At 46.8% G+C, this 16,480-nt stretch overlaps 1 protein-coding gene across 9 annotated transcripts in view; it reads left to right on the forward strand.

The window, feature by feature from the left end:
* The first annotated feature begins 848 nt into the window (after positions 1-848).
* SIRT5 (sirtuin 5) overlaps positions 849-16,480 on the forward strand; it is a 28,374-nt gene continuing 12,742 nt past the window's right edge. The window contains exons 1-8 of one of the 9 annotated variants that reach the window (XM_082664830.1): positions 2,403-2,539; positions 2,640-2,678; positions 8,469-8,601; positions 11,317-11,450; positions 13,614-13,839; positions 15,136-15,216; positions 15,334-15,421; positions 16,271-16,324. In XM_082664830.1, coding sequence (XP_082520956.1) covers positions 8,487-8,601; positions 11,317-11,450; positions 13,614-13,839; positions 15,136-15,216; positions 15,334-15,421; positions 16,271-16,324 — 698 coding nt within the window. In that variant the 5' untranslated portion in view covers positions 2,403-2,539; positions 2,640-2,678; positions 8,469-8,486. The other 8 variants (XM_082664829.1, XM_082664831.1, XM_082664828.1 and 5 more) reach the window with 8 other exon arrangements.

Here is a 16,480-nt window from a genome sequence, read left to right on the forward strand (position 1 = left end):
TTCAATTGGTTAATACATGTGAAGTTCTTAGAGGTGGCTGGTGCAAAGTGCTATGTACATGTTAGGAAAATATAGCAGCCAGAGGTGAGGCCCTTCTCCAATTTTCTTGGACTCCATAGGGCCGTGAAGGCTGGTACAGCTTGCAGGAGCAAGAGAGGCCGCAAAGTGGGCTGAATTTCCAGCCAGACTGAGGGAAGTGGTTGAGGTCTGAGCTGGGAAAACAAATGTTACCCATAACATTCTATGCAACCAAGTTCTCAGACCGCTTGCCTTTAGGATTACTGGCGCAGCCAGAAGCAATTCTATTCTGAGAAAATTAGCACTGGTGGTAACGCTAAATCAAGGACAAAGAAAGATGAGTGATTTTATGGGCAATCAGACACGTGCAGCCACGTGGGTCACAGAGTCCTCGAGGACCTGAAACTGTTCCCTTCAGACAAGGGGTCAGGATCTCAGCACCGGCACTCAGCTTTGGTGGGCTGGCCTGGGAGCCCCGCTGACCATCATTGCAAATAGCGTCTCAGAGGAAGCCCACCTATAATTCCAAGTGCTCTGTCGCAAAGTTGTGCGATCGGCTGCAGGCTCAAGGAGGAAAGCAGCTCGTCGTTCACAACACATCTGGGAAGCTCACAAAGGCGAAGTAAGATCCTGTCCCCTCCCCCGGGCCGGTCGGCCCCCAAAGAAAGAAATGCAAAAGAACAATCTTGTTCGACGATGAACAGGCCCAAAGAATGCCCCCCCAAGGCTCGGGAACCCGGCCAGGTGTGGGTCTCCGGCAGGGGCCGCGGAAGCCCGGCCACGTGGGTCAAGCCGCTCCGCCCCCGGCCTCGTCGTCCCGCCCCCCGGCCTCGTCGTCCAGTCCCCGCGCCAGAGCCGCCGCCGCTGCCGCCGCCGCTCGGGCCTGCTGCAGGTGCGTCTGCGCCGGGGCCAGGCCGGCATCTGCGCGGCCTTCCTGGGCTCCAGCCTGGGGTCCGGCAGAGCACGCGTTCCCGCGGGGCCGAGCTCAGCGGCTGGGTGTGGACCGGGGGCTCACCGGGCCGGACGCGGAGGCGGGGCCAGCCGGCCAGCGGCGCGCCTGCGCGGCTTGAAAGCACCCGCCGATTCCGGGGTCCAAGATGGTGGCAGAGGAGGGGGAGGAGCGCGAGGGGGAGGGGAGTGCGCCCAACTTCTGCGGGTGGACCCGGGAGGCAGCCCCGGCCGCAGCCGCACGTGCGGAGGCCCGAGGCCCTGTGTCTTCCCGGCACAGCGCGGCCGAGAGACGAGGGAGGGGAGGAAACGAGGTCGGAAAGTCATGTGGCCAGGGCAGGTGGGCCTGGTAGGCTGCTGTGAAGGGGGAGACCCCGGGGGCCCCAGGCAGGACGTCCCCTTGGAGTAGAGTCACTCTGGGCACTGCAGCAGCCCGGGTGGCAGATGTGGGGTGGCCTAGGCCGGCTGGTGGGCCTGGGAGGAACGGCCAGATCCGCACGTAGTGTAAAGCTGCAGCCTTCGGGATTTGCTGAGCTGTGGGTGCGAGATGCTGAAGGAAAGGAGAAGTGGGCATCAAGGAGGATGGTGCCCTAAGGCTTTGTAGGAAGAAGTTTTGGGGAAAGTTCCGGAGTTCGGGCTTGGCTGTGTGAGGTGGGAGCGCCATCTTGAAGCCTTGGGAGGTTGGGAGATCCAGCGAGGTAGGAGAAAAACCAGGAGAGGATGGCGCCTGGAAGCCGGGAGGAGGAAGTGGTTTCCGGAGACGTGATCCAGTAGGAGCCTTGGGTTTAGCAAGGCTGGTGACCTTGACAAGAGCAGGTGGTAGTAGGGGAGAGGGAGTGAGTCTGCCAGTGTCGATACCAGGGGGCTAGAGCATTGCATTTATTTAGCTCATAGGTGTTCAAAAAGTATTTAGTGAACAGCTGTGTAAGTTTTTGCAGTTCCTTTGCAATGTACTTACTGTGTATTTTATTTTTTAATAAATTTATTTATTTTTGGCTGCGACGGGTCTTCATTGCTGCCACGTGGGCTTTCTCTAGTTGCGGTATGCGGACTTCTCACTGCGGTGGCTTCTCCTGTTGCAGAGCACGGGCTGTAGGCGCAGAGCTTCAGTAGTTGTGTCTCGCGGGCTCTAGAGCACAGGCTCAGTAGTTGTGGTGCACGGGCTCAGTTGCTCCGCGGCATGTGGAAACTTCCCGGACCAGGGCTCAAACCCGTATCCCGTGCATTGGCAGGCGGATTCTTATCCACTGCGCCACCAGGGAAGCCCATTATCATGTATTTTAAATTAATGTTCTGTAAATTTTTTTTCTCGAATTCCTAATATAACCTTACATTTATTGTGTTTTTCAGAATTGGTGGGGTGCCCCCTTTCTCAACAGGGAACCTGAGACATTTTTCTTTTTTTCTAATTGGGTAGGTGAGTTTCCAGTTTCACAAGAAAGCCTGGTTAAGTAGGTACTGCCATTCACCCAGAGTAATATCAGTGTTTGGGCACCTATCCTGCACCCAGAAAGCTCCCAATGACTGTGATGAATGAGTTTTTGTCTCCTGAGGCCTTTCTTCCCACCTGAAGGTAAAAGCAAGGCAGGATAATTGGTGGCTTCACCCAGGGCATTTTTCACCCCTGAGGGCTTTTGGACCAGATAACCTGAGTTCTTCCTCCTCTGACTCAGCACAGTGGGGACCTTCTACCCTACCACCGCACCACCCAGGTATTTGCTTTTGCACTTGAATCGGGATGTGAGCTTGCAGAAGCTAGAACCACTGCCCACCCTGATCCCTCAGAAACGCAGATAAGTGTTGGCACAGAGGATGCTTCTGATGAATACTTTGAGGTAGCATCTTGAAAATAGACTTATGTTCTGAGCGTTTACAATCATGGAGATAAACTTCAGGTGGCACTGTTCTAAAACGTGTAAAAGTTTTGTTCTTAATCTCTCCTTTGTTTTCACATTTACTGAGAGACTTGGAGAACATCTTGTAAGTTAATGGAAAATTTAGCAAAACAATTCCTACATTCATTTAAAAAAAAAAATCTTGTGATGACTAATAAAACAGGCAGTAGACCTGTTTAGTTTTTGTAACCCACAAGACCAAAATTATCTCACTGATGCATTACTTCGGATAGACATGAAAAACTTAGACTCCACTAATAAATTAGTATGATAAAAGATTTGAAATAAAAAGAATATACATATTTAGAAGTATTTTAATTGTATACAGTTCATGAGTATGTTTATATGCATATATATGTTTTTATATATATATAAGATATATGTGTATGTCAGTAGACATTATAATTCACATAAGATGAGAACTAAAGCTGTCTTCCCCCAAAGTACTTGCTCATTGCATTTCCTAGACAAACAATCTAGATACTAGTGGTTTTTGGAAATATTGAAACATGAGCAAGGAAAACTTTTTTCCATTTTATTATTTTGAGTTCAGTATTATGGTGAAAGTAATTATTATTACTCAATAATGAGAACATTTGAATAGAAAAACTTAGATGAAAAATTAATAACATTTTACCCAGATAATACAAGTCTTAATTTTGTCAATTCTAATTAAAAACTCCTTCTTAATAATCTCAAATTTTTGAAAACTCTTTATAATTAGCAACAAATTCAGTACTTAAGTTCAGAGTAGAATGAAGATTTGCCTTCATTTCACAGCTGTCCAGCAGAAGACCCACTATTTAGACGCTCATGCAGAAGAGCTGTACATATAGCAGTATAGTCAATTGCTTTATGTTGATGCCTTTGTTGATTGGATTTTAAATCCTTAAATCCTTTTAAATGCTTAATGACTTTAAAAATCCTACCTCATGTCTAAGAAAAAACATGACAGTTTACTCAGGAGTTGGTCTAGAATTCTTTGAAAATAAGTGGGAATGTTTTCTAACATTTAAAAACTTAACAGAGGAAGAAAATAATTTTCTGGATCAAATTGATGTCTCCAGATTTAAATATTAGAAAGCAACAGTGCAATCAAACATCTTTGAGAGAAATAACGGAACATATTAAGCACAAAATAGCATAAGTAACTTCATGCAACATAGAAGGAGCTTTTAGTAAAGTGAAGCAGTTTTGGGAACATTAATCTTTACAGTGTTCATCAAGATGGGCAAGTTTAACATTTATCAGCTATGACAACATCTTAAAGCCTCAGCTGGATGTGAGAAAAACCCCTTTTCTTGATAATTATTGAAGCTGAGTGATGGGAACATACATACGAGTTAGTAATACTATTCTATTTTTGTATATGTTTAAATTTTTCCATAGTTAAAAAAATAAAGCATAAACTGTAGATAGTTACACCGTTATTGAGGTGTTCAAGTAGTTAGCTTTTCCAAATCAATTGAAGTTTGTCAGAAGCTTACGCCCGTGCTGGTGGAAAATCCTGCCAAGTTGTTTTCCTCATGCTTCCTTTAAATAAAGCACTGGGGGGCTTTCCAGGATAGTCGGGCATCCCCATTGTTGTAGTCTGCAGGCTGCCCACCAGAGTGGCCCTCCTTGGCCACTGGGCATCTGAGCCTGCCCACCTTCTCCCCCTGGCAGCCTGTCAGCCAGGGGCCTTTTTTGGCACTATCTTTGCCTCTGACCTCATGACTGAAGAGGGTCTTGTCCCCTGAGGTTGTTCTGGAAACCAACACTACACTATTTTTCTCTAACCTACTCTCTTTTTCAGAATTCCAAGCTACTTGTCCAGTCTTTTTGATTAAAGCAGAGACAGGTTACAGTGAAAATTTGTTGATATTTTGTTTGCTTGAAAGTTTGTTTGCTTCTTGTTGTTTTTAAGTGAGGTTTATTGAAATGCAACTTATATACTGTAAAATTCACCCTTTTGTTACACAGTCTATGAGTTTTGTAAAAACACCACAAAATAAAGACATAGAATTTTCCCTGGTCCTACCTGCCTTCCCTTCCCTCAGTCCCTGGGTACCACGGAGGTGATTTCTGTACCTGTAGTTTTGCCCTTTCAGAACATCATATAAATGGTCTCAAACAGTAGGCAGCCTTTTAGGTCTGGCTTCCTTCACTAAGCATAATGCTTTCCTTTTTTCAAAAGAAAGCACCTTTATTTTTATTTTATTTTTTTGCTGTAGGCAGGCCTCTCACTGTTGTGGCCTCTCCCATTGCGGAGCACAGGCTCTGGACGCACAGGCTCAGCGGCTATGGCTCACGGGCCCAGCCGCTCCGCGGCATGTGGGATCTTCCCGGACCGAGGCACGAACCCGCGTCCCCTGCATCGGCAGGCGGACTCTCAACCACTGCACCACCAGGGAAGCCCAGCAACTTTATTTTTGAAATAATTTTAGGTTAATAGAAATGTTGCAGACATAGTATACAGAGTTCCCATATACCATTTACCCTGTTTCCCCTAAGGTTAACACCTTACTCAGTTTAGTACAATGATCTAAACTAGGACGTTTACATTGATATAGTACCGTTAACTAATTGGCTCACTTCATATGTTGCCACTAATGTCCCTTTTCATGTCTCGAATCCAGTCCGGGATCCCACAGTGCATTTAATTGTCATGCTTCCTTAGTCTACAAACTGGGACATGTCCCCAGTCTTTATCCTTCATGACTTTGATAGCTTTGTTGAAGAGTACTGGCCACTTTGCCATAGAATGCTTGCTCAGTTGGGGTCTGTCTGATATTCTCTTACAATTAAATTGAACTAATGCATTTTGGGGAAAAATACCACCCAAGTGACGTTTTGCTCTTCTCATGGCATCATATGATAGACGAAGATGAAGTAGTATGAGGGAGGTAGATGACGTCAGTATGTCTTAGAACTGGTGATGTTAACTTTGGTTACTTGGTTAAGGTCGTATCTGCCAGGCATCTCCACTGTCGTATTACTATTGTGTAATACTTTGAAAATGCATCCGTGTTGCACGTATTACCAGTTTTTTCTTTTTATTGCTGAATAAGATTTCATTGTATGGATGAATCACAATTTGTGTACCCTTTTAAGAGTTGATAGACATTTGGTTTGCTTCCAGATTTAGACCGGGCACTATCTGCTAGGCCTGTTGAACATCAATAATTTCACAGAACACCAACATCAGGCAAGGCTACCCTGTGATCACGATGAATCCGGACAAAAATAAGACAACTCCATAATTAGGTCTGAACCCAGACATAAATGAGAACTTTGTCTAAACCACTAAAATGGCAAAACACCCTCCTACCCTGGCTAATAGGAGGGCTGCTGCCTCTTGACCAATCCCAGCTCAAGCCTCACTTCTCTCCTTCCTCCTAGATCACACTCACTGAATTATCCAATTAAAGTATACTTTTTCCTGACAGCATCCAATCCAGATCAAAGCCTCCTTCCTGACCCTCCCCAGCTTTACCCAACACAAGCCCAAATCCTGTAATAAATCCTTCCCAGCACATCACCGGGACACCTGCAGTTCCTCACCGTGAGCTGCTCCGTCCCTGCACTTGCTCAGCTGCAGGTGTGTTCTAGACTTCTGCTGGAGAGCACTGACAATGCAAACAATATATAAACAAAATATATAAACAATATATAAATATATAAAGTGAGGTTGAAAATCCTCACTTCCACTCTTGTCGCCATACATCCTACTTCTCACCCCAGTTCTTGTTACTAATTTCTTGGGAATTCTTCCATTTATTTTTTAAACACAAATGCAAGTAAGTACTATGGTATAACTTGTATCCCCCTTCCTTCCTCTTACAAGGCGCTATTTACACCTGACTTTTGTCCCCTATTCTGGAAATCTCTATCAGATTAGAGGGGACAGCTCATTCTGTTTTTTATTTTTAACATGTGAAATCTGAACATTGGAAAGATTTATGGAATGAAATAATCTGATTTGGCACTAACAGAGTTTGGAGGCTCATCTTCCAGACATTTATTTTTAACCTCTCTGAATACCCTCTGCTCTACTGATAGCAACACTCACTTCTGAAGCCAGCGAGCTGTCTGCTTATAAATACTGGGTCAGCCAGCAAATCACATTTAATCAGACTTTGAATTAGACTTTGTTCATTTGGGTCGTTGTTGTTGTTTAATTGTAGTAAAATACATATAATGTAAAATTTACTATCTTAACTGTTACTTGGGGTGCGATTCAGTCGTGTTAAGTACATTCACATTGTTGTGCATCCATTCTCCAGAACTCTTTTTTATCTTGCAAAACTGAAACCCATTATTTTTATTTTTAAACCATTTTATAGTTTACATGCAGTAAAATTAACCTTTTTAGTGCAGAATCCTATGGGTTGTGACAACACAATCATGTAACCACCACCACAATCATGATGTAGGACAATTCTGTCACTCCCCCATATCCCTTCGTGCCCTTTTGTGTATTCACTCCTCCCTGGTCCGGCAGCCACTAATATGTTTTCTGTCCCCATAGTTTTATCTAGTCCAGAATATCATATACGTAGAGTCATACGTGCATTCTTTTTTTATAGCAGCCATGTTGCATACTGTGAATGTGTCATTGTTTATTGAACTCATCCCCTGCAGATGGACATGTAGGTTGTTTCTAGTCTCTTGCTGTTAATCACAGTAGTCTAAAGAACAGCCCTGTAGATGTGTCATTTTGGATGTGTGCAAGTGTCACTGTTGTAAAACTACCCAGACTTGGGAGTGCTAAGTCAAAGGGAAAATGCATTTGTTTTTGATAGGTTGTCCTCCAAGGGGATTGGAAAGTTTTGGGAAATGTGTTATTTTTCTATTTTTCCTGTATATACAGACCTTTAATCCTGAGTTTTGCCAACAGTGTGATCCACTAGATAGAAGTCAGCTATGTCAGTTACCCTTTTGATGTCATGGATCTGAATATTGCCTTTCTCTGTGTCTGTTTTTCTTTTATATAACTCCTCGGATAGGTAAAGATTTACTAAATGTGCTTGAAGACTCGCAAGTTTCTTTGAGACGATGTCATCTTAACCCTATTTGTTGTCATAGCGCATATCTTCCCTGCCTAGTTCAGTTCTCAGAATTTACATTCTCATAGAAGCTATATTTTGATGCAAAGTTGAGAAGCCAGTGGTTTTCATACCTTTTTGAAAGCATCAGAAGCTGTGTTTCAAATGAGTTCTCCCATCTGACCCCTTCCCAAGTCTCTGAGGCTGTGGTTCTCAAACTCGCACACTCATCAGAATCACCCGGAGACAGAGATGGGCCCCACTGCCAGAGTTCCTGATTCAGTGGATCTGGGGTGGAGCCCATGACTTTGCATTTCTAACAGGATCTCAGGGGATGCTGCTGCTGCTGGTCTGGGGACCATACTTTGTAAACCACTATTCTGGGCACCTAGGAGCGCTTGAGAACACACAATGAAAACAGCTGGTTTAGAGGATGAACACCCTGAAAATTTACAGAAGATTTCTGTTAAGGGCATTCTTTTGCATATATGTGTGTATGTGTATATTTGCAGAAATACCAGTATTTTCTGATTGTTTCTCTTTGTTTTGTGATTTTTCTAAATCCCGTCTCAATAATTAGTGCGACGCAGAGAACCTGATGCCACCTCTCCGGATTGTCCCAAGCCGTTTACTTTCCCAGCTGCATTGTGGATTGAAACCTCCAGCCTCTATACAAACCAAGATTTGCCTAACAATGGCTCGTCCAAGTTCAAGTAGGTCTTCGCAGCCTGCCCTCTCATCTCCAGTGGAATTTGAGATACCTGAAAGTTCCAGCCCGTGAGGGGGAACGTCTGTATTGAAGTGGGTACGGGGCAGGATGGCGGAGAAGGTCGCTCTGTCCTGTTGTCCTTAGGGAAGCCCTTTCTAGGACAGGGTCAGAATTATCTCTCAGTAGCCAAGTTAAGTCCATTTAAGACATTCTGTTGCTTCTTCAGAATGTTTGCATTTAAGCTTTTCACACATGATTTGTATTTTAAACCCCTCACCTCTCGGCCGGGCAAGAAAGCTAGTGATCGTGCTGTGGGTACTATGGGGTTAAATTTTCTACCAGACAGAAATGATTTGTATCTCTACCTGACAAAAACCTGCAGGTCAACTCTGACCTACGAATCTATTCATCAGTAGGATGACAGAGTTTACATTTGAGGTAGAAAAGACCTCTAGGGTAAAGTTCTATGGGTGAACTTTAGGTCCGTAAGGATGTTTGTAGGTTTTGAATCCAGGAGTCATGTAAATAGTTCCTAGAAAAGTACTGATGTATTTTCTTATTAAGCATCTTGTTCTTTCAGGAGATTAGATCGGATTACAACCTCTAACCCACCCAGACTGGGTTTCTTTTTCTGAATTCTTCCTGGTTGGACAGCTTTCGTGGGCCCTGCTTTTCACACTGGTCTGTCTCTGAAAGGCGTGCGAATTCAGGCAGCGCTAGTGTGGTTGGCAGGCCACCGGGCTGGTTGCACGCAGGGGCACCGTGTGCCTAGACCGTCTTCATCCCGTTGAGCTTGTGCTGCTGAAAGCATGGTCCCAGAGCTCCAGGACCGAGCGGGAGAGGGGGCCGGAGCCTCTGCATCTTCTGTTTCTGAGGCTCTGCTTTTATTCTTTGTTTATTCTTGCCAGTCGTCAGGGAGGAAGGGAAGGGGAGGAGAGATTTGGAGCCTCTTTTGAGATTCTCTGTCCTGGGCTAGCCATAGAGGCAGCTCTGAGCTTACAAGGGGGAGGAGGTCCCCGCCCTGCCTGGAGGAGCCACCAGGTATGAGAAACTGGTAAGATGCACATCACCAGCCTAGGGTGCGCAATGACGTCGCCTTCCGTTTAACGTTCACTTTGTTGTCTGTGAGCCCCCATCCCACTGTCTTCCTTCCCTTCCTCCTTCGCCTGTTCCACGTCTCAGGGGCGCTCGATCAGTCCGAGGGTTGATGAGCCTCGGTTGCCATTCCTCCCGAGGGAGACCAGAGAGCCTGTTCCAGCAGCCAAGCAGCCTGCTTCCACTGCAGGTTGAGCGCAGGTTGGCCACTCCTGGAAGATACCTGTGCCCGGCAGACCCTGCCCTGGTGGCCCAGGCCAGCCGCAGGCCGCGCTGGTCCACACTCGCTTCTCCGGGTAGGGGCACTGGAGGAAGTCTCTTCCCCCGCAGCTTATGCTCGGCTCTGCGGCACTGCTTAGGCCTGGCCTGCGGGGCCGTGGCGTTTCCTCACCCCAGGCACGAGGGCCACAGAGCCGCGGCGCCTGGGAGAGAGGGCGTTGCTCTCGGCCTCATCTCTGCCGCCCGGAGAAACGACGGCAGTTCCAAGCCTGGCGATGGATGACATTTCGTTTCAGGACCAAAGTCCACCTTTGGCGGCGATGCTCATCGAGTGCTTGGTGCGGCGCCTGGGCACCGTGAGCCCTCACGGCAGGAGGGCTGCTGCCCCTGTTGGTCTGAGGTCAGGCGGGAGGATGCCCGGAGGTGCAGGGTTAGGCCTTGCATCCTGGAGCGCAAGCCACAGGCTGTGACCACGACTCCCTGCTGTCGTGTTATTCTCTGTGTTCAGTTCCCTTCTGTTACCCCAAGTCTCTGGGGACGTCTTGTTGTAAAGACCAGCTCTGACTCGAGCTATAAAGGAGAAGGTCATGGATCCAGATTGGGACAGAGCGTTTATTCACAGAGGAGGGGCCCTCACCTTCACCCCGGTGGTGATGCCGAGCGAAGCTGGGATTAGCAAGATCCTCAAAGGGAAGTGAAATTGGAAAGGAAGGGAATGCTTTGGGGTCCCGCGGGCCTGAGGTCAGTCCTCACACACACACAAGCTTGTTTTTACTTTTAAGAAGGAAGGTGCAACCCCGTCCATTAGCGTTTTTTTAAATTTTTAAATTTTTAAATTTATTTATTTATTTTGCGGTACGCGGGCCTCTCACTGTTGTGGCCTCTCCCGTTGCAGAGCACAGGCTCCGGACGCACAGGCTCAGCGGCCATGGCTCACGGGCCCAGCCGCTCTGCGGCATGTGGGATCTTCCCGGACCGGGGCACGAACCCGTGTCCCCTGCATCGGCAGGCGGACTCTCAAACACTGCGCCACCAGGGAAGCCCCCATTAGCGTTTTTTAATCCTCATAGTAGCCACCCTTTACGGAAGGCACTATTGTGCACATGAAACAGCCAAGGAAACCCAGGATAGCAGAGGGTCAGTCATTCACATAAGATCTCGCTTGCGGGAGATGGGGTGGGATGCAGGGCCAGTGCTGTGCGCCCCAAGCCCCTATCTCTTTCTTAGACGTTGAACACTCACACATCAGGTGCCTGGGGCCGTCTTCATGGTACGAGAAGGATTTTCATTTGCTCATCTTAAAGTATAATTTCACGCAAGGTCAAGTTTCAAAATACAGGCAGTTGATTTGGGATGTAAATGTCCAAATGGTGCACTGAATTGACCAAGGTTTTATTCCCTCTAGGTATGGCTGACTTCCGGAAGTGTTTTGCAAAAGCCAAGCACATAGTCATCATTTCAGGGGCTGGCGTCAGTGCTGAGAGTGGGGTACCGACTTTCAGAGGAGCGGGAGGTTATTGGAGAAGATGGAAGGCTCAGGTTAGTCATGTCTCCACAACAGCGAGAGGCTCTTCTGCATGAAGCCATAATAGTGTTTGACTCGCAACCTATACCTACTCCTGACACCCAGAGAGGAAAGTTTTGAAATTTACCATGACCCTTTTGTCCCATTTGTTTTGGCATCGACACACGGTCCGTATGATTAAGATCTCAGATTTAAGCAAAGCAGCCTCTTTCCTTTCTTTCTAGGCATGTATTGACTGCACTTATTCAGATAACAATTGGGTTTCTTCCAGTAACTAAAGTGGAACCAGAAAACTTTGGTTAGCATAATTCATTACTTTTCTATCGATGTTGAAATTAAGAATTACACATTTTTAAAAAGTTTCTCTGAACTTTTCATGTGAAAAACAGTGTTGAATTGTTAAAGGCTTAGGCCTTGATGCTCAAAACTTTACATGAAGGTCATTAGGATGTAAGTTCTCTGGGGGCATGCAGTTTTTTTTTTTGTTTTTTTTTTTGTTTTTTTTTTTTTTGTGACCTAGGTCGCATGCAGTTTTTTTAATTCAGTTTTTATTGAGGTATAATATATTGGGAAAAACCCAAACTTTTTGGCCAACCCCATACATGCAATAAAATTCGCCAATATAAGTGTACAATTCAGTGAGTTTTAATAAATGTATACAGTGGTGCAGCCACCACCAGGATCACGGTGTGGAACATTTCTGTGCCCCAGAATATTCCCTCAAGGCCCCTGTAGGCAGTCTCCTCCCCTCCCCCTGGCCCAGGAGATCCCTAGTTTTGGAGGGCAGGGAAATGTGCCTATTTTCTTCATCGCTCTATCCCCAGCTCCCAGAACTCTGGCACATGTAGATGCTTAGCAGATTTCTGTTGGTCGAAAGAAGGCAATCATGAGTAATTACTTCAATGCATGACTTCCAGATTTCATAGGTAGTTTCTTACCGAGGGAAGGGTTAATGAATCTGCCCTTCCTTCCCGATTAAATGTCTCAGGCTGGCACATGTTTAGGATGTCTTGTCACCTCTCTGCTGCCCTCCGGGCGAGTCTGGGGATCATCACCTTAAAGGTGAGGGAGGGGAGAAAGGAGAGCAGAGGGCCCTTAGGGTCCCACAAGAAGGAGCAGCTGTGGAGGGCAGTCCCTGGGTCTGAGAAGCAGGGCGGGGTGGGGGCGGACGGGGGTGCTCAGCGGGCATCAGGAGGGCCTTCCAGAGGGGTGGTCGGTGGTGTCAAAGCAGCTCAGGGTCTGTGGGGACCCAAAGAAGTCAGTCGACGGTTTGAGTCCACCTGTGTTCCAGGGCTGCAGCTTCATGGGCTGCCTGTGACCGCTTCGGGCCACCGGAGGTCTAAGTGGGGACAGGAAGGAAGGAGGTACAGGGCTGATGTAGATGACGATCTGCTCCTCCGATGCAGGCTGACTTTACCACCAGGTCGAAGGGTGACCTTCATAGTAAAATACATAATCCCAACCCTGCCTCAATCCGTTTATGGAACATTTCAGTCATTGCCAAGGGTTCCCCTCCCCCGAGCTTCCAGCCCCAGACAGCTGCGGACCACACTGCTCTTCCACCGTCGATGAGATCTGCCTCTCCTAGAAGAGGAATCGCACTTTAAAAATATGTATTTTATACATATCCTGTTACTATAATGTATATACTATTTTTTATATGTCTAGTTGTGTGTGTGTGTGTGTGTGTGTGTGTGTGTGTGTACCTATCATTATAGTTATAAAAACCGAGGTTTTCAACTATGGCCATTATACCTCAGTTGGGCATTTTGCATTTTACTTTTCTTCCTGGATAAATGAGCTTGGCATCCTGTAACGTGGAGCTCCATGGAAAACTGGATTCCAGACTCAATTACCTTCCCGCTGGTTACTCGACTTCACGTTCGTAACTTACTCGAGTGGAAGATGAGGCAGGTTGCAGTCTCCCTGCGTCATCACTGGGGAAGTTAAACCGATTTCTCCAAGGTCCCTCGTGAGCCCCAGGCCCCGCCCTGTGGCTGCCACGCCACATGTACCTACACGGACGTGTCCCTGTGGGCACCTCCCGAAGCTGCCACTCTGCTTAGAACAAAGGGGCCCTGGGAGTGTCCCGCCGGCTGCAGCAGCCTTGCCGCCCAGCTTCTGAAGCATCAGAGCTTCTTTCCCTCCCTGACCCCTGCCTTCTTTCTGCCCCCCAGGACCTGGCCACCCCTCAGGCCTTTGCCCGAAACCCATCCCAGGTGTGGGAGTTCTACCACTACCGGCGGGAGGTGGTGCAGAGCAAGGAGCCCAACGCCGGTCATCTGGCCATCGCTGAGTGTGAGGCCCGGCTGGGCAGGCAGGGCCGACGGGTCACGGTCATCACGCAGAACATCGACGAGCTGCACCGCAAGGCTGGCACCAAGAACCTTCTGGAAATCCATGGTGAGGGACCCTCGGTCTTCCGTGGGAGGGGGGAACCAGACCTGAAAACACAGGTGCTGCCATGTCCCAGCTGGGCCCACTGCATCTTAACAAGACCCCAGGTGTCTGGAATGTGGACCACCCTGCCTGGAGAAGCCCCGCCTGCTCTGCTATGTGCTCTCCCCTCCCTGGGTGTCCTGTTGAGGGGCCTTATGTTCCCAGACAGCCCCCCAAGCTGGGCTGACGGAAGCAGGAGGCTTGGGCCATTGAACCGCTGTGGCTTCAGCAGGATCCAGCTCCGGAAAGGCCTGGCATCCCCGGGGGAACCATTTACTGTCCCTGTGTCCCCGATGGGCAGCGTCCGCCGAGGCTGTGCTTCTGCTCAGCCCTCGAGCCTTTAGGGAGCTTCCAGCTCAGTGACCTTCGCTGCAATGAGCCCAGCAGGTCTGTGACACCGCGGAGCTTGTCTTGGATCCCTCTGGCTTCCCTTCTCTGCGCTTAATGACACCCTTCTCTTTCCTCTTCTTAATCCTCTCCCCTTTTTGCTCTCGCCGAAAATCTGATCAGTTCATTCATACAAGAGCATAAATGGGTATGCAGGAATTTCTCCCCAAGGGCATTCAATAGTCTACAAAAGTTCAATCCCAAGAAACGCATTTCAAATTGTGGAATTCCCAGAAGCAGTGACCCAGTGGGGCTCCAGGCTCCCTCTAGTGTAGCTGTCTCCTCAGAAAATAAGTCTCTGGATGGCCTTGCTTGGGTCACATACCTCCCTTTTGACCAGACACTGCTGCTAGAAGGATAGGCTGCTACGATGGGACCGGTCTGGAACTCGTGCCCAAGCTCGTATCTGGGGATGTGACTGACAGCTCCGTCAGCTTGGCCTGGGATAGAGGAGAGGTGGCTCCCCAAAGAAGGAGTCCTGGCCAGAATGGCACAGTGTGTGTCCACCGCAGTGTGACGTGCTCAACACTGGGCGTGGGGTGACTGTTTAGTGAATTGAGATCACCTTTTATTGGTTAAGCTCAATAAGTCATTGCTAGTTTTAACAGTTACTTTCTTCGTTTGTTAGTTGATTATTTATTGAGCTGCTTTTGTAGAAAAGATTCAAGCTTTATTAAGTCAAAATTAAGATTCTGTAAAGCACGTCCCAAGCTATTGAGCCTTTATCAGTCATACACTTAGTAAATCCTGCCCTTAGGGTTAGATTGGCTTCTTCTGCCCAACTGACTATTTCAGTTCCACCGGAACATCAGGGCAATCAGAGAGCTCCTTAGTCACGCAGTGAGTTATTTCATCCGCCTCTCTCTCCTACAGGTTATGCGGTCCAGGAGGGCAGATGTTCTGGCTTGTTCAGTAGTACTGCATGCCTTTATTATGTTCCCTGCGATGCCTGGGGTAGGCCCATTTGTTAAAACGATGTATAAAACAAAATTATTTCGTACCCTTTTAGACGTGGAGACAATTGCGCCTGATTATACTAAATTCCAGTCTTGTTTAACTTCTGTTTTTCAGGTAGCTTATTTAAAACTCGATGTACCTCTTGTGGAGTTGTGGCTGAGAATTACAAGAGTCCAATTTGTCCAGCTTTATCAGGAAAAGGGTAATTATATTGCACTTCAGAATAGCCGTGTGTCGTTTTGTCTTAAGTTGAATATAAATGCAAAGAAATTGAACATTCATCTAAGATGCCCGTGGATATTTATGCGAAATGAAACCGGGTACAGTACAGCTATATGATCAAAGAGGTGTTTTGCTCACAATTTACAATGTGAAGTGAAAACAACGGAATCTAACTCTATACAGTATGATCCCAACTTTGTATTTAAACACACACACACACACACACACACACACACACACACACACACACACACACACACACACACACACACACACCATGTTGACGTATCTTTATATAGATAAAAGTCCAGAAGAAAATACAACAAAATATTAACAGGAGTGGTAAGATTATGGACAATTTTGATTTCTTCTTTATATATATCTTTCTGAATTTTCCAACATTTCTATGATGAACGTTTACTATTATTATAATTAGGGCAAAAAATTAAGAGTAGACTCAGAATATTGAGAAAAATTCTACCTGGCTACTTTAAATCAGTATAAATTATCCATGTAACTTATTAACATAATGTCATTGCAGATGATTCCAACTAGGATGACATATACCATGCAAATCATGAAACTCTCCTTAGCATAACAGGTACTCCACCCGCTTCCCACATACAAATTCCCTCTCCTGAGGTAGAACCAGTGGTAATCAACTGTTTGGTGTCCATCCTCCTAGTACCCTTCTAAGTCAGTGTGTATTCATTAGGAGTTTTGTACCATATACTGCGAGGCAAAGAGGCAGTCTCATTGGGTTATCTTATTTCATTGTTCTTCGATTACACCAGTGACGTTCTTTCTTTTCTGATACTATTTACTTCAGGGCTCCAGAACCTGAAACTCAAGATGCCAGAATCCCAGTGGAGGAACTTCCCCGGTGGGTAAAAATCTTTGATCTGTATTTGGTGTTCCAGATTGCAAAAAAAAGAAAATTAGGAGTCAAAATCCAAGTTCACTTGGTGAGATGCCTCTTAGATGTGCAAATGCCGAAAACAGCCCTAATCTATGAGGCCAAGGGCGAAAGGACAAAAGG

Source organism: Grampus griseus (assembly GCF_964374135.1).
Source record: "Grampus griseus genome assembly, chromosome: 10".
Lineage (NCBI taxonomy): Eukaryota > Metazoa > Chordata > Mammalia > Artiodactyla > Delphinidae > Grampus > Grampus griseus.